The sequence below is a fragment of the Musa acuminata genome, chromosome BXJ1-1, assembly GCF_036884655.1.
Source record: "Musa acuminata AAA Group cultivar baxijiao chromosome BXJ1-1, Cavendish_Baxijiao_AAA, whole genome shotgun sequence".
NCBI classification, from domain to species: Eukaryota; Viridiplantae; Streptophyta; class Magnoliopsida; order Zingiberales; family Musaceae; genus Musa; species Musa acuminata.
Window position 1 is genome coordinate 11,492,501 of NC_088327.1, and position 19,925 is coordinate 11,512,425.

Consider the following 19,925-nt stretch of genomic DNA (forward strand, 5'->3'; position numbering starts at 1 on the left):
ACTGCCTCGCCTTGTGGTTTGCCATCTCCCTGCGCTTGTCTCTGCATTCAGAGGCGAGGAAATAGAGCAGAAGAAATGTCGGGCAGAGGCAGCAGGATCACTGATGAGGAGATCAACGAGCTCGTCTCCAAGCTGCAGTCGCTGCTCCCCGAGTCCCGCCGCAGGAACACAGGCAGAGTAGGGAGACAGCACGCCGCCTGAGTCGATCGGTCCCTCTACGAAGGTGGTGCACTCCACTAACGGTGCTGTTTGCGGACTATGTTGCAGGTATCTGCGTCGAAGCTGCTGAAGGAGACGTGCAGCTACATCAAGAGCTTGCACCGCGAGGTGGACGACCTGAGCGACCGGCTCTCCGGCCTCATGGTGACCATGGACAGCAACAGCCCTCAGGCTGAGATCATCAGGAGCCTCCTCCGATCCTAGGGAGAGTTGTACTGTCGTTTTCATGCTTCTTTAGTGCAGTACCAACCGAGATCTGTGGGTTAGAGAGATCAAACAATAAGTGCTAGCTAGTTTACTAGCACCGCCACGGTGCTTGATGTTATTGCAGCTGCATGCTTGAGTTGTCTCTTTCATGGCAATCCAGGCTGGAGAAACTATCATGTATTAGCCTTCTTAGCAGGTCCTATCAGTAGCTTAGTTTCTGCTCGCGTCCATGGTTAAATTTCTCCCATCTTGCTCATCTCTCTGGCTTCTCCATTGCATCGTTTCTTTCTTACATGATATGCATGGCTATAAAAGAAGGCAGAGAAAACCCAGTGATATTGATAAAGAGGAGATGACCAGCTGACTCTAAACAACTACATGTATAGATCAATATGACAAGAAGGATCATATACCGTGCGATGTAAGGTCAAACTCGTTGGCTCGAGGCGTGCTGCACGCTCAGAGCAGGACACATCTTGCAACTCTGGTACCTTACAGACCATCTCCCTAACAGAGCCATCTTCCATGACTAGGAAAACCTTGGAGAAACCTCCAAGACTTTATGCAGAGAAAGAAAATCCAATAGGCAGGAGCTGGATGCATTCCCTCAACAAAAGCCGGGGAATTATATATCCGGCCGACCACCGCGACTGTTGATCACGCACAAGATTGGCGCCAGCATCGGAGTGGAGACAAAGAAGCAATCCGACGACTGTGCTCGAAGAGAAAAAGACAAGCCGAAACTGTCGGCCCCGCCGCGGGGTCCGTCGTTTCACCCAATAATCTATCGGACGTCAACTGTAGAAGACCCCAAGCGTGGCTCAAAAAGTCCAACGTCCAAGAGAGCACGAAAATTAAGGCGTAGACGGCTCTGTCCTTCGGTGAGGATCTCCCGCATCGGCTCAGACAAAGCTCAGGATTTCTCCCAAACATGTATCGTGGGCTCCACCACCTAAGCTTGCGTTACGGTGTTTCGTGAGGGAAGAAGCCTGTTCTTTGACTGAGAGGTAACAAGGGATCTGTCCCCCATTATTTATTGCAGCCTCGTGGGCAATTAATTTGGATGGCCTCGATTGCCTAATTGTTCCTATTTTCGACACACCATGACCGAGACATCAAAGTACATATGACTATATATATATACACACAATGAAATTTCATCGACATCGTTAATATACGGTCACATTGTTTATGAACACTGGGTACACGTTGGTGAATAGCCTCTAGAGGGGGGCTTGTGAGTGATTGGGGAGAGGACCCCACGAGCATTCTTCCTTCACAAGGGAGGGGGCGAATGGGGTCCGTGTCGTCGGGTAGGGTTAGTATTTCCGGACTAAGTAACGCAGGGAAAATATATCCACGTGGATCTATTCGCCTGTGTAATTTTTTTCACGGGTGATTTGGCCCGGCCTTTTGTGTGCGGGCCGGGCCAACTTATCGAGGGCGATCTATTTGGTTAGCCAAATTTGACATCGCAAGTCATGGTCGTCGAATGAGGCGTGATGGTGTGGTCCAATGTAGCACCCGAGTCGAATCGGATGGTTTAGATTGGCGACGGGCTATTCCCTTCCCAATTAGTGGGGTATGGAATCGATGCCCACTATGCTCTCCGTCTTCATATAAGAATGAAAGATATTTTGCACTGAGTAAGGTTTGAGCCAAAAAAAAATTTAATTATAAATAACAAACACCTCTCACCACTCAATTTATATCATATGGATGCAATAATACTCGAAACATGATTAGATCAAATCAATTTCATCAAGTTATGTATTCTATAGGACATGGCATGACGACGCAAAATACCATTGAGGACATTTTTTTTGTTTACCTCATCAAATTCTAAAATTGAATATATATATATATATATATGTGTGTGTGTGTGTGTGTGTGTGTGTGTGTGTGTCTGAGAACCCTCTCTTCCGCCTCCGATTTCGAAGCCCTGTGGTTGCTTCGCCGGACCCGATGAGCACCAAGAAGAGGCGAAACTTCAATATCGAGGCGTTCAAGCGTCGGCTGAATCTGGCGCCGAGGAGACCTGGAAGGTGCTCGAGCATGCCTTCCACGAGATTTACACACACAATACCGGCGGTCTCAGCTTTGAAGAACTCTCCAGGTACATGATTTTGATCCATGACCCTTGAATTTAACAGTTTGCATCTTTCATCGTTAGATTTTCTGGCGGTCTAAACTTGGACGCGCTGGTTGGGTTATCTGGAGCTATGATATGGTTTTTAGTCTGTCAGGCATATCATCGAGCATTCGTCTCGCGGTGTGTATTTGGTTAGATTTTTCAGCGCAAACCATAAGAGATTTTACAAGAACTTGACTTGTTCGTGCTCTAAGTTATTTCCATTATTCCTTCGTCGGCCACCAAATTGACTGCTGAAGATATTCTTTATACTAAGGATTTTTTTTTTTTGCTCATGCTTGCTATGAGTTATTAGTATAATTTCATTATCTGCGACTAATTTTGATGATAATTGACAGTTCATTGTAAGGTCTTGGGATAAAATCTCGCCTTTCAAAAACTTGCTTCAGTAATGCTTCGTGTTAATTATCACTGTAACTCCTTTATCGGCCCCCAAATTAGCTAGTAAAGATGTTCATACAAGAACTTGCTTTATTCATGCTCGCATTAAGTTAATGGTATAATTCCTTTATTGGCTACTAATTTAGCTGGCAATATGTTGTTAGTTCATTTCGAGATCTTATCTCAAGGACCTAGGAACAAATCCCGTATTCGTCATTTACCATTCAAGAAAAGAAAATTCATGGGGATATCGAGAAAATATGCATTAGAGTAATATTATGACAAAAACTAAATCTACTTTTTGTGTGGAACCAACTCAAAGTTGAATCAATGGGTTGGAGTCAAATTGGTCAAGTCAAACATGCATAGAATCGGATTTCAATACAACTCAAAAACTTAAATTGTTAGGTTATGGAACATATCTAATATCCTCTTCAATCCTTAGCCATATGAGACTAATATTTAGTTCTTCTTTCTTCTAATCCTCCTTCGACTTTCATCTTGCACATGAATATTTTTATTTTTTAATATATAATAAAATTTGCAAACGAAAGATGGGAGTTTATCTTTGCACTGCAAGACTAGCCTCCTGATGCCACTAGGAAACAAGGACACAACCTTCTCCAAAGGTTTGACCTCCTACCCATTCGCAATCAGCATATCCAATCAACTAGTAATTTCCATGCTCGTCTCACAACCGGTATCATATTAACAGTAGTTTATGAGCGAATATTCTAACAGCAGAAGCCTCCAATAAGGCTTTTGAAAGAGCTGAGTCAATTGTTCTTCCTTTTTAATATTTGCCAAATTTCATGTGTTAAGTTAGTAGCCTATGAATTTTTTTGGCAATTTGTTAATTTTATTTTCATTTGAGGTTCTTACAAATCCAGGAATGCTTATAATATGGTGCTTCACAAACATGGAGAAAAACTGTACTCTGGACTTGTGACCACCATGACAAACCACCTAAAAGAAATATCACAGCCGATTGAGGTTGCTCAAGGTGGTCTCTTTCTAGAAGAACTGAACAGAAAATGGGGGGAGCACACCAAAGCACTGCAGATAGAACATTTGTTCCTGGTTACAAAAAGACACCAGTTTATGAACTAGGACTGAATCTCCAGCAAAATTCATGACAGGCTACTTGATACGCTTCTTGAGCTTATACATAAAGAGCGCACAGGTGAAGTTGTAGATCGAGGGTTGATAAGGAATGCAACAAAGATGCTAATGGATTTGGGATCTTCAGTGTATCAAAAAGATTTTGAGAATCCCTTCTTGGATGCTTCAGCTGGTAATGGATTTGGGATCTTCAGTGTATCGAAAAGATTTTGAGAAGCTCTTCTTGGATGCTTCAGCTGGTTTTTGTAGGATCGATCTCAGCAGCTCATTGTAAGCTGTGACTGTGGCGAGGACCTTAAACAAGCTGAGAGGTGGCTTGATGCTAAAACTGAACCAAAAATCGTGTTGTAGAGAAGGAGTTGATCACTAACCACATGAAGGGATTGGTTCGTATGGGGAACTCTGGCCTTGTTAATATGCTTTTAGATGATGAATATGTAGATTTAAGCAGACTGTACAGTTTGCTCTGCGAGTTACTGAAGGTGTTTCGACGACAAGAGATCTCATGGCTTCACACATTCGAGACACCGGGAAACAGTTGGTGACTGATCCAGAGGGACTGAAGGATCATGTGGAGGTTGTTCATCACCTTCTGAATGAAAAGTGTCTGGAGTTCATTTCCCTGTGTGTTGATGACAAACTCTGTAATGGCCTGAAAGGTGTTAGTGAAGAGGATGTAGAGGTTGTCCTCGACAAAGTGATCACGCTCTTCTGGTATTTACAAGACAAGGACATCTTTGAGAAGTACCACGTGCACCACCGGGCAAGACGACTCCTTTCTGGGAAGACAAGATAATCTCAGATGATGCTGAGAGAAGTCTGATGGTTAAGCTTAAGACCGAATATGGAATGTTCATGGATATTGATAGCTAGTTGGTTTTTGGTAGAGACCTTTGATCGATTACACGGTGTATGACCGTACACAGGATCTACCTCGCCAGCTTGGATGCGATCAAAATTTCTAGTATGTCCATTCAATCCTTGTGCGTACTATAGGGTTCAATTAGTGGCAAAATTTTTTATACTGTCATTTACCTTTTTCTATAGCTTGACCTAAACAGGGAGAATCTTCTATGTTTTGTTTTGTTTTTTATTTTCTTTTTAATCCGACTTAAAATTTATAAGGGTAAATTTTTTAAAAAATCTTTATTTATTTAATTATTCAGTAGAGCGTACTCCCTTTGCTTCATTCCCACATCATGCTTTTTATTTTTTAAAATATAAGATAATCCTTGACCTTCATGTCGTCGACCATCATCTTTGTCATGATCGCCTTCGCCTCTTGTCTATCATATCCTCATATGTCGTCTCTACTCTCACTCTCATCTATTGCTCTCGAGCATGAGCATGCTTTTGCTCTTGTTCGTTGTTGCTATCTTAAGGCCCTTAATCTTAGCCTCCATCCTCGTCATCATTGCTCTTGTTTGTCATCTCAGCTCATTCGCCAATGCTAAGGTGTCACTAAGGCCTTACCACAAGGCCTTTGTCTTCACCGTTCATCTCCGTCATAACTCATACTGTTATTGTTGTTTTCTTCCTTGCCTCAACCTTGGATGCCTATTGTCATACCATCTTCGAGGAGGGCGTTCTCGACCCCCTCCTAGATTTGGGCTCTTGTGCTAAACAGGAGCAAAGCAACTCGAGAATGAGGTGCGGGTGATACTTAATACCTAATGCTTGACACAGTGGATTATGTGAGGCAAGAGGAAGGGGAAGCTCCATTGTGATTACCTCCTACCCCTTTGCATAAGTCGATAATCGTGATGCATTGTGAGGGCTCAATGGTCGACGTGATATAAATCTACAGGTCCTATAATGAGGCAAAGGTGGCATTGTGACCATCTTATTGTTCTCAACCTTGTCTCCCATATTGATATCGTCGAACAATGGTGGATCAACCTTGTCTCCCATATTGATATCATCAAACAATGATGGATCTTGTAGCCCAGACTACGAAGTCTCAGGAAGGGATCGGTACAATGATCGATGCGGTTCGTACTAGAGATAAATTTTATTTTTTAAACATAGGACGAATGAAAATAAAGAAAAAGAGTCGTTCTTCCAAAAAAGCGAAAATTTAAGATTTTTTTTGGATTTTTTTATTTGAAATTTGGTGGATAAAACGAATTGGTCTGAGCAGCAGACATGGGAAGGCGGCTTCCGCTGGTTGCTATCGGTGGGGCTCGCATCTGGCGACCAATGAGAAAACGCGGGCCATGTTGCCGAGCAACAGCAGGTCCAAGCTTCACTGTCTGGTGACTTACACGACACAGGCGAGCGGCGACTCGCTCCATGCCGACGCGTGTGCATTTAGCGAAGAAAGAACGGACGAATCGTAACCAGCCTTCCCAAGTCACGGCGCTCTCCGAGGAAATCGGCAGGGGCGGTAACCTGACCGCGGTACCACCTCCGGTACGCCGTTGACCGCATTGCGCTCGTGCATAATAAAAGGCCCACCCCACCTTCCCCTCTCCGCTCCGGCGGACGACCGTTGAAGGTGTTGCATGCGAAGGGCGATTCCTTCGAGAATCAAAGGCTCTCATCTCCTCTCCCGCCCTACGATCGGCTTCCCGATTAACCCGAGGTCGCTTTCTCCTTCTTAAACGGATTTTTCTAATGTTTTCTTGGGTGTTTCTTTGACGTAAATCTTTGGGTGAACGGAAAAGAAAATGACCATCGCCGATCGTTCTGTGAATCTTGTGGTGGAAGGTTTGTGGGATCGCGTTGGGTTTGGCTGTGATGTTGGTTATATGTGGGACTCTGGAGTCCTGAATCTGAACCTTGAAGCTGATTCTTGTAGCTTAAGCTCTCAAGACCATGTCAGGTAAATTTGTAGGTAAGTGCGAAAGACCTGGTCACCAATCGTGCTGTGAAGCTTGTGGTCGATGTGTTGTGGGACTCTATTGGATTTGATCGCGATCTTGGTTACATGTGGGGCTCGGACCTGTGGATCCGAGTTTTCATGATAGTTGTTGTAATTTATAATTGAAAGAAAGTGTGTCGGTAGGCTGTGCGGATACCTGTTTTCGATAGGGAGCTTGGGTTTTTGGTTTTCTTGACGTAAATTTGTAGGTAACTGAGAGAAAATTGATCGCTGATCCTTCTCTGAATCCTGTAGTAGATGGGTTGTGGGATTGTATTGCATTTGGTTGTTATCTTGGTTACATGTAGAGCTTAGAGCTGTGGATTCGAATTTTGAAGATGGTTCTTCTAATTAGTAATTTCAACGATGGGTTTCGTTCCAAGATATAACATGAATCTTGGTTTTTTTGATTAAAAAAAATGTAGGTAAGAAGTCACTGATCCTTTTGTGAATCTTGTAGTAAATGGGCTGTGGAATGGTATTGGATTTGATTGTGCTTTATTACATGTAGAACTTAGAGTTGTGGATCCGAACTTTCAAGATAGTTCTTTCAATTTCTAATCGCAAGATTAGATTTTGAGGCTATGATTGATCCTATCTCTTACATGGAGCTTGGTTATATTCTTTTTTGGGATGGTTATCTGTTTGGAAAATGATTAATTATGCACCTTCTTACCTTAATTCTGTATGTGATCTTGGGAAGCCCTAAAATTTTTTGTAATTCTTGCTATATCAGCACAGTTTTCGCCTATGGGAATTGGTTTAAGATTAGGAGTAAAGCCCTACCTCGATCTTACATTAGGATTAGGTGTTGCCAGATAGGTCAGAAATGCAGAAGGTATCTAAGTTATTACACCCGTCATGGATCCTTCCCATTTCTTTCCCTCTGAAATTCTTCATTAATACCCCAAATTTTCTTCCTGTCCACCAACTGTTCCCTTCTGTTTCCCTCCTTTTGGCTTTATTAATTTCTCAGTGATTTACTGCTACATATTGCTGATTACTGGATTTCTGCAGCGTCGGAATGTCTTTTTTAATATTGTGTATAGAACGAAAGTCTTAGTTTTAGAGCTTCAAGAAAGTTCTTTTCTTCTAGGTGATTAATTTTAGCTCATACAAATTATTATTTGAAATTGTCTTAAATATGTTTTTCTTATCATATTCTGGACAGATTTAATGCATCCTGATTGCACACTATTTGAGAATAGTAATATGCTTATTTATGTTAAGACTGGATTCCATTATATGTTTGCAAGGTCCATTTTAATCGTTATTATTTTTAGTTTTCTCAACATGGTTCTCCATAATAACTGGAAATTGAATGTAGTCATAAATTACAACCTTTTGATACTTTCAGGTTCTTGTATTCCAGTTTGCTTCATTGGATCTTCTCAACTCTTCTACATTTGGAGAATGGCTCTGGCTTCATCAATTAATGGAGTTGATTTAATTAATGTGCGGCAACATGGTAGACAGTTTTGCCCAATTCACCCATTGGTGAATTTCAGAAATTTAAAGATCAGAAGATTTGAGAGAGTTATTAGAGCTGAATCCCAGATGACAAATCCTAGACCAATTGTTGTTAAACCAGAAATTGACTTTAATGATCCAGACTGGAAAAAAAAATTCCTAGAGGATTTTGATAAGCGGTTCAATTTACCACATTTGAGGGATGTTCTGGATATTCAGCCAAGGCCAACTACATTCTCACTCAAAACCAGGTGACTTGTATTCTACACAAATCAACCCTTTTTATTTACTTTTGTCTTCTAGTGTAATTATTAGTAAATGTTTAATCTTCCTTCAAGATTTCTTTTTTGCCTAGAGAGTTTTTCTTCATCAGTGCAGCCTGTACCTGTTAATGGCTGCCGCTTGCTGATTTTTTGCAAGAGCATGTCTTTAGTATATGGTATTGTTTTTGTTATTTGGTTTTGACAGAGGTACTTTAGATGTTGGTAATGGTGCAGCAAGAGAAGATTGGAATGGCTTTGTGAGTGATGATGATAGAGCACTTCTGAAGGTCTTTCCTTGCTTATCATAAATATTTGATTTTGTTTACTTATCATTTCGGTATTTTGATACAATATATGTTGCTTCTCATGGGCTAATTAATCTAGGTCATTGTAAAGCCTGTAGTTTGATAAAGTAAATCAACTTTCAAGCTGCATGAAGTGCCATCAAAATTTTCTTCTCCATTACATCTTTTGTTGAATGCCTTGAGTGTTTCTTGAGTCATATATAATTGATTACTGAGCCATGACAAAATGACTATGGGTCTGTGACTAGATAGATATTCAGTTATCTTTAAACATTTTCATGGCCCCGGTTGTGTTCGATGTTTATTATCATCATTTTTTCCAGGAGATACATGAGCATACCGATTAGTAGTTAGACAGCTGGCTCCCAGATGTTCCTGAAGTTCATGCTTACTCTTAAACATGTCATATTGAAATAGCAAGAAGGAAGATCTGCCATGTGGAATTGAAATTATGGCCATTAATACTGTATTTCCTGCATCAAATTGTTAATCATATGAGACATTAAATATTTTCTTTCACTCAATTTAGTATTTCATTCATTGTATTTTAGTTGTATGCTATCCTTATAGATCTTTAACCCCAACGGCAAATGAATCATCTAAGAGATTGGTCTTGAATGCCTTGAATACTAAACATACGTGTATATGTTCAGACTAACATCTTTTTTTTTGTCAGGTTATAAAATTTGCTTCCCCAACTTCTGCTGGTGCTGAGAGCATTGACCCTGATTGCAGCTGGGTAGAACAATGGTATTGTCTAGTGATTTTCTTCTATGAGCGGTTGATAGCATGATAGTGTTTTATTTTTTCTTATGTTGTATGTGTTGTACATATGAGTTGAAAGTTATCCACAATGGATATATGATTTGAGGTATTATCTAAAATTCCAACAGTTATACAATTCTTTTAATTTCCTCTAAACTACATATGGTTTCAAGTGTATTCCAAGTGGAATTGTAGGCCATAAAGTAAATTAGATATCGTTTCTTCTGCCCTTTTTTTCCTGGTTCCTCCTATCTTCCAATTTTGTGGAGGCCATAAAGTCTTAAAAGGATTCCACTGTTTGTTTCATTTAAATTATAGAAAACCTTTTATTGATTATCGTTAAGTTGAAAAAGTATGATAATTCATTTTTTGTAATATTGGATTTTTCTTTATGGAATTCAACAATTTTTAGCATGAAATCAAAACCCTGGTACACCTGGATGATAAAAGGAAGCTAGTATTTTTTAAGTTGGTGTCTTGTTTGATTGGCTTGAATGTATCTATCCAAGTTTTTAAGTTTATATACTGTATTTTGTTGCTGAAAATGCTGAAACATGAGTTAAGGTGACTAAAAGTTTCTGTAAATCAGAACTGGACTTGGCTGTATCTGGAGAACAAAATTTTCAAAACTCTGATATGGCTCTTGTAATGTTTTATTTAATCATTTCCATCTCTAAAACTGTACAAAGTCCCAAAAATATCATGTAGTTTGGTTGATGATCATTTCCTACTCCATTTTTTATAGTAATTATGGTTTTTAATCTTTGTAGGGTGCACCGTGCTGGACCACGTAAGCAAATATACTATGAACCAAGGGAGGTAAAAGCTGCAATCGTTACTTGTGGAGGGCTTTGTCCTGGTCTCAATGATGTAATTAGGCAGGTTGGTTATCATGATCTTTCTGTACCTAATTTTTACATCTTTACAGACAGATTCATTGGAACACACCTTTTATGCACTAATGTATTTGTTGAATGCCATTCCTATAGTTTTTATCTATTTCAATAGACATGCATCTTCGTAAAAGAAAAAAAAAAAAGCAAAATAAATCAATGATAAATTTTTTTTTGACTCAGAATATCAAATTATGGTCTAGGGTTCATGTTATATTGAGTTTTAGCTTGAAAAGGCTTGTCAAGTAGTGGATTCAAGCCTGATGTTTCTGTTAAAACTTAAGCCCTTCAGAAGTTTGCCAGATTGTTTTGGACCTTTTTAGACTTTATCAAATTATTTGTGCATGGAACTCCTATTAGCTTTATGCTAATAGTTGTTTGAATAAAGTGCCCAGGCTGAGGGTAATTGACTTGTGTGCTTGATACTTGTTCAGTATCTTTATTATACTTGGCAGTACCACAGAAGGAGATTTCACTCTTTTATCATCAAATGTTACTTTGAGTAAGACATATTACTTTCGTTTTTGTGGTTGCAGATAGTGCTCACACTTGAAAAATATGGGGTAAAAAATATTGTTGGAATTCCATATGGTTTCCGTGGATTTTCTGATGAGGGATTATCTGAAGTGCCGGTTAGAACATCTCCACCGATTCCCATAAGTGAAGATTTTACTGGGGATCTCTACACACACGTTTCTTTGAATTCTACAAATATCCTTCTCCTTTGCAGCTTTCGCGTCAAGTGGTTCAAAATATTAACCTCACTGGTGGAAGTTTTCTAGGAGTATCCCGAGGAGGTCCCAGCACCAGTGATATAGTTGATAGCATCCAGGTATCTGGGTTCTTTATCAGCAAATGAGCTGGGTTAAGTTTTAGTTGATTACTTTCTCCAGCATCATTTGACAACTGTGGTACTAATTTGTGATTTTTGGACAACTCAGGCCAAGAGAATTGATATGCTTTTTGTACTGGGCGGAGATGGGACACATGCAGGGGCACTTGCCATACATAATGAGGTATTGCATAATTCTATCTTTGTAAATTGAGATGACCTTATGCATTTAATTAAGTGCTGCATTATGCACTTACAACATGCATCCGGCTAAAAGTCCTTACTATTCTTTATCATCATTATGAGGTTATGGATAATCATGTAAATGTTGCTTCATACACTGAGCTGTAGTTACTGTTGTAGTTTAATTTTATGTTGATAAGTTCCCTTTCTTTGCCAGTGCCGCATGAGAAAATTGAAAGTATCAATTGTCTGTGTTGCAAAAACTATTGACAATGACATACTACTAATGGACAAAACATTTGGTTTTGACACTGCTGTAGAGGAAGCTCAGCGGGCAATCAATTCCGCATATATTGAGGTAAGAAGTTCATTTATTGTCCGATATGCAAATTATTGATCAGAGAATTTGAACTTATTTCTGATATTACTGTCTTTGCTCCTTTCAGAGAAGAAACACGCTATCTTCTAACTTTTCCTTGTCACTTGCTTACTTTGCTGTGACTTAGGCTCGTAGTGCTTACCATGGCATTGGATTGGTCAAATTGATGGGAAGAAGCAGTGGGTTTATAGCCATGCATGCATCACTTTCTAGTGGTCAAATTGACATTTGTTTGATTCCAGAGGTTAGTAGTATCCACAGCAGTCTCTCAGATTATTGTCACAACCATTAACTGAACCACCTGCAACTGAAGGCACCTTTTAAATTGGAGGGGCCAAATGGAGTCTTAGTGCATCTCGAGTATCTGCTGAAAACAAAGGGAAATGCTGTAATTTGTGTTGCTGAAGGAGCAGGACAAGTAAGTTATAGATATTTATTGAAGCCTCATGTAGAATTATGTTTGATAATGTGCTTTTGAGTACATACATTTAGAGAATTCTTCTATATTTATGCAGCTTATATCAGAACATTATCATATTTTGGATTTGAAATACATGGTATGCCCGGAAGCAAAACTTTATGCATCCTAAGTTTCATGAACACCATTAAGTTAATGCATGACTTCATGATATGTTTCACAGTCCCAGTGCACTGAGTTCCTGGGTGCATATATAGATACCTTCCTGATCACATCACCTTGAAATGCAAGGGCACTGAATGTACTTCGATTTAGAGAGAGTACTCTTCTATAAGTTACTACTTCTGTTGCTGTAGAAGACTAGTTTCCTCGAGACATATCTAATAACAAGCCTGTTCTTGTTGTTCAGGAATACCTAAAGAAGTCGAATACAACAGATGCATCAGGGAATGTGGTTCTCAGTGATATTGGAGTTCATGTTCAGCAGCAGGTTCATTGTAACTAATTCCTTCTTTCAGAACCATCTAGTTAATCTTTGGCTAAAAGGAACAATGTGTTGTGCAGTCTGTGAGAGTAAAGTGGAAAATTGCTATGAAATGGACAACTATTAAATGTGTTAACTAACGCATTAATAAAATTTGTGCTGAATGAATAAATGAGGTAGAAAATATTATGTTCAATACCTTATGGCTACTGCAAGTACTGATTGGGGTACCACAGTTTGATAATTAGATAAAGCTAAGGTTTTAAACATCACATCTGCTAAAACACTAAAATGAACAAGCAGTGGCATGAAGAGATCTCTCTTGCTTAGTGCTGCTGAGATAGGAGGACCATCAATTGCCACTTGCCCAAACACTTGCTTGATGGCCCAGGCTTCTGTTACTTCATGGTTATTCAGGAAAATGTCATCTATGTTGTTGTTTGTTGCTTGTTTAAGATCATACATGTCTTTCCAACATAAAAGATATAAGGGTTATTTGTTTTCACATCTTCAATTGCACATATTTTGTGTCTCCAGCTGATGTAATTGGCCATGATTTCACCTTATTATGCTTGAAAGTATAAGATATGCATCTTATAGTGAGTTCATATTATTTAAGATCATATATTTTTTTCCCAATAAAAAATTTAACAATTATTTGTTTTCTACCAAAAATTTCCATCTTTAGTAGCCTATTATTTTTAATGCAATCTATGTGAACTACATCTACATTTTCATCTCCTATTGTAGAAAACTCATAGCATATGAAACTAGAAAGAATCGAATAACCAATATGGTTACTTGATCAAGTGAATGTATATTTACATGTCATTGTTTGTCAAAACTAAAGGTGATGGATGAGATAATTAGATGGAGAGAAAACATTACATATCTTCTTTTGACCTTGTTTTCTTTTTCATTTCATATCATTTTCTATTGTTTCTACCTTTAGTAGTAGTTAATTTTAGCTTGGCAAATATACAACGATAGGAGGTGTAAGTTAAATAACCTTTTGTTTTCCAGCAACTATATCCTCTTAGAATTTTCTTTGTAAGTATTTTGCAAGAGAAGATTCTTATTTAGACCTTGTGTTCATTTAGTGGTGGGGAAAGATCCATGTAGTTCAACCAAAAAATTGAAGCTTATGACATCTTGTTGGTGTTGTACCCATGTTTATGTTAAGGTGCCAATATGTATGGATGCATATTTGTGTGTGGTTGGTGCAGAGAAGAGAATTAGAGATTCATGCCCTAGATTTTAGCTTTTCTCATGAATAGTTGTTTTTAACTTTATAGTTTTAGTCTATTATATTTGTGTGAGGGTTTCTTCGTTATTTATAACAAGAAATCCTAATTTGAATTCAAAGTTAAATGACATAAGTTGTAGTCTTTTCTAGATGGGACGGCTATGCTTCCTACTTTCAAGCTTGAACATTGTACTGCTGCGGTTGGTTACATGCATCTAATAGAAAGCATGTATTTTTCATCTAATGATTGCTACTGCAAATGTCAAATTTAGGCCAACATAATTTTTCCTCATCTGAGCTGTCTTGTTCAGGACATGATCAGCTTATGCATTTACTTATATTTAAGCAGCCTTTTCTGGATAACATGACATGTTTTACAGATCAAAAGACATTTCAAGGATGTAGGCATTCCAGCAGATGTGAAATACATTGATCCAACCTATATGATCCGAGCTTGCCGTGCCAATGCGTCTGATGCAATCCTCTGCACTGTACTAGGCCAGAATGCTGTAAGTTTATGCATTTCTCTACCTCTCATAGAGATATCTCTTGTGAACTAGGTGTAATCTAGATTGCAAGCTTCTTTGGAACAACCACATCCGAGATATTTAGAAACACTTGCAGAGTTATTGCAGCAAGTTGTGACCTTTGCAAATATGACCAGTTGATCTTTAAGAACAAAGTTATGTTTATGGCTAGTGAATGCTTGAAAGTTCTTCTGGCCTCTGCATCAGTCAGCTGCTAGTGGTTAGGCAATTTCTTTTTGGGGACTGAGGTGCAGTTGCTTAATGTGTAGGTACATGGTGCATTTGCTGGGTTCAGTGGCATCACAACAGGTATATGCAATACACATTTTGTCTACTTTCCTGTTACAGAGGTCATTGCATCTACCAGGTATGTAGACCCGAACAGTAGGATGTGGCACCGATGCCTGACATCCACTGGCCAACCTGACTTCGAATGAATATGGGGAGTCGGGGGCACCGATCCGTCTTCACATTGATTACGTAGTTTGTCATTTTTTTTTCTATGTAATAAATTTGAAGGGAAATAGCAGCGATCTCAAAGTTTCGCATTCCCAGTGTCTTTGTTACAAGTGAATAGAAATAATTTAAGTACCAGGTGGTTATAATTACTTTGGTTATCAAATTGTTTGTTTGTATTTGTCAAAGCAGAATAGAAATATTTTGGCTTGCCAGGTTCACAAGGGACTGAAGATACTCCATGTTTGGTGGCTTGAAGCTATTGTTCTTGAAGATAAGAGGAAACCTCATGATACCAATGTTTGCTGTGCTGTTATGATGGAAAAAGAGAGCCTAGAAATGCACTTGCATCTAGCAGAAAGCCTTGTATGGATTCTGATCTTGGTCTTTAAGAACTTTGTTTCTTCGATATTACATCAATTTCAAAGTTGTTGCTTCATTAAATTGGAAAGCCAGAGGAAGAAGTAATCCCCCTCCAATAAATTCACCCCAACAACCTGTTCACCAACTAACTTCTTCTCTTAAATCTGAGCACTGCAGCTGACTGAAGTTTGGGCACAACTGCAGCAGAACAATGAATCCAGTGTCAGTTGAAGTCAGGGTTGCAGTGCTGATTTTATGGAATTTACATCAAATAGAAATCATTTAAAGGAAGCCAATTTACGAAGGTAGAAGTCATTCAAAGGAATTTTCCAATCATTATTCTCTTCGTTCATGCACCAAACATATTTTTGATATGAATTACTCGCAAAGATTCCACAGAGCAAAATTCAGAGCTCAGAAGATAATATGAACTCCATTACCAGATAGGAAGACTTGCAGTGATTATTCCTGGGAGGAACTCTCTTTTTAAGCTCCCAACAGTGAGTTAAGAGCACAATCAGCAAAAGGTAAACACAGAGAAAGAAAGAAAGAAGAAGAAGAAGAAGAAGAAATAAAAAAGGACTTTTGACTCAGTTGCAACTGGGCGGGTGGTAGGATTCCACCGCTGCCCAAAAGGGAAGAGCAGCATCCATCCCGCTCTTCTCCTTCATGACCAGCCCAAAGGCCTCTCAACATGGAACTCATCACTTGATATTATGAAGAGCCGAAGTAAAACAAGCTCTTCTTACCCGAACCCATGACTCCGCAGCCATGGTGACTCAACGACTGGCTCCTACTAACCCGATGCTGTTGCAAGGGTTAAAAGGAATTAAGCAAACTGGCCACCACTGAAGGTCTGGCCAAAAGACCAGGTAGCAGGAACCACATTGAAGGAGACCAGAGACACGCCATCGCTTGTGGTGACCTTAAAGGACAACGCCTGGCCATCGAGGTAGGTGTTGCTCTGCCAGTTCTGGCCCCAGTTCCTGGACATGGGGTGCCACCCAGTGCTGGACCCCTTGACGGACGCAGCATGCACATCTCCGGCTCCTCCCACATTGGTGATGAGCACGAGGTTGAAGTAGGAGTGGCCATTGATGGTGAACCTGATTCCTCCCCTTCTACTGCACGGGACCCTGCGCCCCGAAACCAATCCAAGCAAGAACAAGATGAGACTTGATCATATGGATCATAAAGAGAGTAGTATGATTCTGGCTCACCAACCTTCTGTAAGCGACGGGCACAATGCCAGCCCTGTACCGGGCAATGCGCAGGAAGACGGGCTGGGAGAGGTCAAAGTGCCGCAGGGGAGGATTGCACCAGCCGCCGTTGTTGTTGGGGAGGGCATCGTTGGGTGGGCAGAAGTTCGTGGCTGTGACAACGATGGAGCCCGGCAGGCACCACTGCGGCTCATTCACGCACTTCATTTCGTAGCAGGCGCCGCAGCTGAGCCCGTTTTCGAAGAGGGCGGTGCTCAGGGCTGCGGTATTGGTGCCGTAGCCCTGGCTGTACAGGTTGCCGTAGCCGCAAGCTCCACCTGCACACCAAGTTCAACGCATCAATGGCCGCCTACTCTTGCGTGACGAATGGACGACGGTGTCTTCTGTGAACTCACTCACCCATTGTCCCAGACGCATCACTTCCTCCATAGAAGGTAGCATGAGCAGCAGACCATCCCCCTCCGTGTCCATACCCGTATGCAGCAGAGAACACCGAGTGAAAGGCAACCAGAACCAGACCAAGAGAAGTCATTCTCCTTACTTGGAAGGAGGAGACAAAGAGTAAGGGAAGAGAGGAAGCAGAAGCTCTGGTTTGCTCGAGGAGGCAGCTGATGGAGGCATAAATAGATGATCGCCTGCCTTTTCAACCTTCCAATCGACTGACACATAACTGTGAAGGCTTAAGCAGGACAGTTAAATGAGAGTGGCAGGATTCCAACTAACATCTCTGGACAGGAAGTTGGTGATGGAATTGAAATCTTGTGGTTTTGAAGGTACATTTAATTGGTGAGAAATCACCACTCCCCACAAAAGAAGAAGACATATTGCTTAAAGGACAGTGTATGCAGAGTTGCTGTATTGAGAGTCACATGTTTGTGTGTGTGAAGCCCTATGCCTTTTCAACAGGAATATTAGTAGGCTAATCATCCCATATCTTTTGCTGAATCAGACCAGGATGGCACTTCCAGATTTACTAAAGTTCATGACACTCAAAGAATATTCTTTTCTGATCATACAAGAAAATGAAGGAAAGAACCACTCAGGCAAAACACAGTTTGGTGTTCAGCTAATTAGTCCTTTCATATCACCAAAGTGGCAACTTTTTGTATGATCAATTGGCTCCTCAATTCTGTTCTTCCCCGTCTGCAGAGCTATTTGTTGAAAATGCTACCTTTAACATTTCATCTTGGATTACAGGTAGCAGAAAATTTATGACTCTGTAATCTCACAAAGCTTCAGCTTCAGTACAAGAAAGAGATTGGGTCATGAAGCACACGAACTGGGGGTGACACAGCATCATAATTACATTCAAACTCCAACTCACTACAATAAATTTCCTCCCTCTTCTCAGAACAAGAGTAGCAGCAGCTTAATTCCTTGGAATTTGGCTGCTGAGCTCTGGCACAAATCCAATCCACTGGTATCAGATGCTACATTGGAGACAAAAATAAGAAGCAAATCTGAATTCTGAGATCAGGTTCTCGTGCACTTGCAGTTATCAAACCTAATACTGATGGATGTCGGGAGCCATTGCTGACTCAGTTGCAACCTTTGACCTCCCAAAGCATTATACTGTGGAAGGTTGGACACATGAGCACTTTCAACTGTCCATAACCGACACTCCTATTATAATCCCTTTAAATCAATGCCATTCTCCAACCACCACTCCTTTTGCTGCACTTTTCCTTTCCATTCATCCATGGATATTTTTGTTCTCCCTGCTCATGATCTCAGCTTTGGTACTCCACCACAATCTTGGGTATCTTCGACTCCACTCTTTCCACTGTTTTAAGGATTTGTTTTCATGGACCTGCCCAAGAATTCAAACCAAGTTGTAGTAGAGAAAAGGAGGTGGGTTCTCCAAGTCATTTACCAACAATATTCAATCTGCTGTAATCAACCCATAGTTACCAACTTGATGTAGATTGAACTTTTGTTTCAGCAATTTACAGAGTTGGATCACAGGCAATAGATAATCGCCAAACACAGGTTCTCGTTTTCTTCGATGCATGAAATATTAGAATGAAGTCATGTCCTTTCCTAAGATTTAGGAAGTATCAATTAACATGATAGAATGGCAGTGTCTTATGGTCATCTTTAGGTGTTGGAGTTTGACAAAGGCATGTACCTAAACACCTACTGAGTTGAACTAGGAAGGTTGGCAGTGTACCTATTCCTTGGTCTTGTGGATCTTATGTGACTCTTCCGAAGAACAAGAAGGTCAATTTTGTCTCAATCTTCTACCGCAAGAAGAGGCCTTCTGTGATCATCAAGTACTCACCAAGTGGCGTGAGGCATTGCAGTGTTTCAAGCAGTGCATTGCAGGTTTCGCAGCACTGACTAGAAAGGTGAAAACTAGATAAAGATTGAATCTTTAGTATACCCTTGCCCATGGAGCTCGTCATCGATGCAACCGCACTCTTTTTAGGGTACAGACAAGCAGCAGCGACGGCGGCGGCAGCTCCTGCGCCGACGGCCATGCGTAGCCCGGGCAGCGACGTCACCGGTCGGCAACCTGCATCAGCGCCACCGTTCGCCGCCGCGGCGGCGCCGCCAGAGTGCTCGATCCGGACGACGTCGATTTCCTCGACTGCGGCCGCACCCTCGTCCGGTGCCGCTGCGGAGCGTCCTGCGTTCTGAGTTGGGTTATATGGGCTGCAAATGGGCCTTCATTTAAGGGGTATTAACTTATTTGGCCCTTTTTATTCGAGCCATAGTGGTTCTGGGCCGAAGGCAACTAAAGGGTCCGAGTTAAGTCACACACACACACACATATATATATATATATATATATATATATATATATATATATATATATATATATATATATATATATATATGTATGTATTTATGTATATACAAAATATACATGTATACATGTATAAATATATATGTATACATATACATATATATATATGTATGTATGTATGTATGTATATACAAAATATACATGTATACATGTATAAATATATATGTATACATATACATATATATATATATATACATATATATATATACATATGTATACATACATATGTATACATATGTATACATATATGTATACATATGTATATGTATATATATACATACATATAATTATATATATATATACATATATACATATATATATGTATATGTATATGTATATGTATATATATACATACATATACATATACA

The 19,925-nt window shown here is 40.1% G+C and overlaps 3 protein-coding genes and 1 pseudogene across 5 annotated transcripts in view; 3 read left to right on the forward strand and 1 right to left on the reverse strand.

Moving 5' to 3' along the window:
* Positions 1-618, forward strand: part of LOC135680638 (transcription factor ILI3-like) — a 999-nt gene extending 381 nt beyond the window's left edge. The window contains exons 1-2 of the mRNA XM_065194705.1: positions 1-177; positions 268-618. The exon at positions 1-177 is cut by the window's left edge and continues 381 nt beyond it. Of these exons, the coding sequence (XP_065050777.1) occupies positions 76-177; positions 268-423 (258 nt within the window). The 5' untranslated portion in view covers positions 1-75 and the 3' untranslated portion in view covers positions 424-618. The remainder of the gene's footprint in view (positions 178-267) is intronic.
* Positions 619-2,391: 1,773 nt separating this feature from the next.
* LOC135673492 (cullin-3B-like) lies at positions 2,392-5,111 on the forward strand (annotated as a pseudogene).
* Positions 5,112-6,441: 1,330 nt separating this feature from the next.
* Positions 6,442-15,331, forward strand: LOC103991404 (ATP-dependent 6-phosphofructokinase 5, chloroplastic). Of its 2 annotated transcripts, none has more exons than XM_065182519.1 (14): positions 6,442-6,665; positions 8,302-8,665; positions 8,883-8,964; positions 9,659-9,732; positions 10,518-10,629; positions 11,177-11,272; positions 11,371-11,472; positions 11,582-11,656; positions 11,873-12,013; positions 12,162-12,278; positions 12,366-12,452; positions 12,862-12,942; positions 14,563-14,691; positions 14,979-15,331. In XM_065182519.1, exons 2-14 carry the CDS (start codon positions 8,358-8,360, stop codon positions 15,144-15,146), a joined length of 1,572 nt encoding a protein of 523 aa, XP_065038591.1. In that variant the 5' UTR covers positions 6,442-6,665; positions 8,302-8,357; the 3' UTR covers positions 15,147-15,331. The 2 variants fall into 2 exon arrangements, with proteins under 2 accessions (XP_065038591.1, XP_009409133.2); XM_009410858.3 differs by having other exon boundaries at positions 6,444-6,665; positions 12,348-12,452.
* A 639-nt stretch (positions 15,332-15,970) lies between these two features.
* Positions 15,971-19,423, reverse strand: LOC135584858 (expansin-A10-like). 2 transcript variants are annotated; one of them, XM_065182543.1, is made up of 4 exons: positions 19,132-19,423; positions 17,148-18,558; positions 16,753-17,065; positions 15,971-16,664 (listed from the first exon to the last, which is right to left on the reverse strand). In XM_065182543.1, exons 2-4 carry the CDS (start codon positions 17,278-17,280, stop codon positions 16,358-16,360), a joined length of 753 nt encoding a protein of 250 aa, XP_065038615.1. In that variant the 5' UTR covers positions 17,281-18,558; positions 19,132-19,423; the 3' UTR covers positions 15,971-16,357. The 2 variants fall into 2 exon arrangements, with proteins under 2 accessions (XP_065038615.1, XP_065038608.1); XM_065182536.1 differs by having other exon boundaries at positions 18,919-19,423.
* Positions 19,424-19,925: the final 502 nt, after the last annotated feature.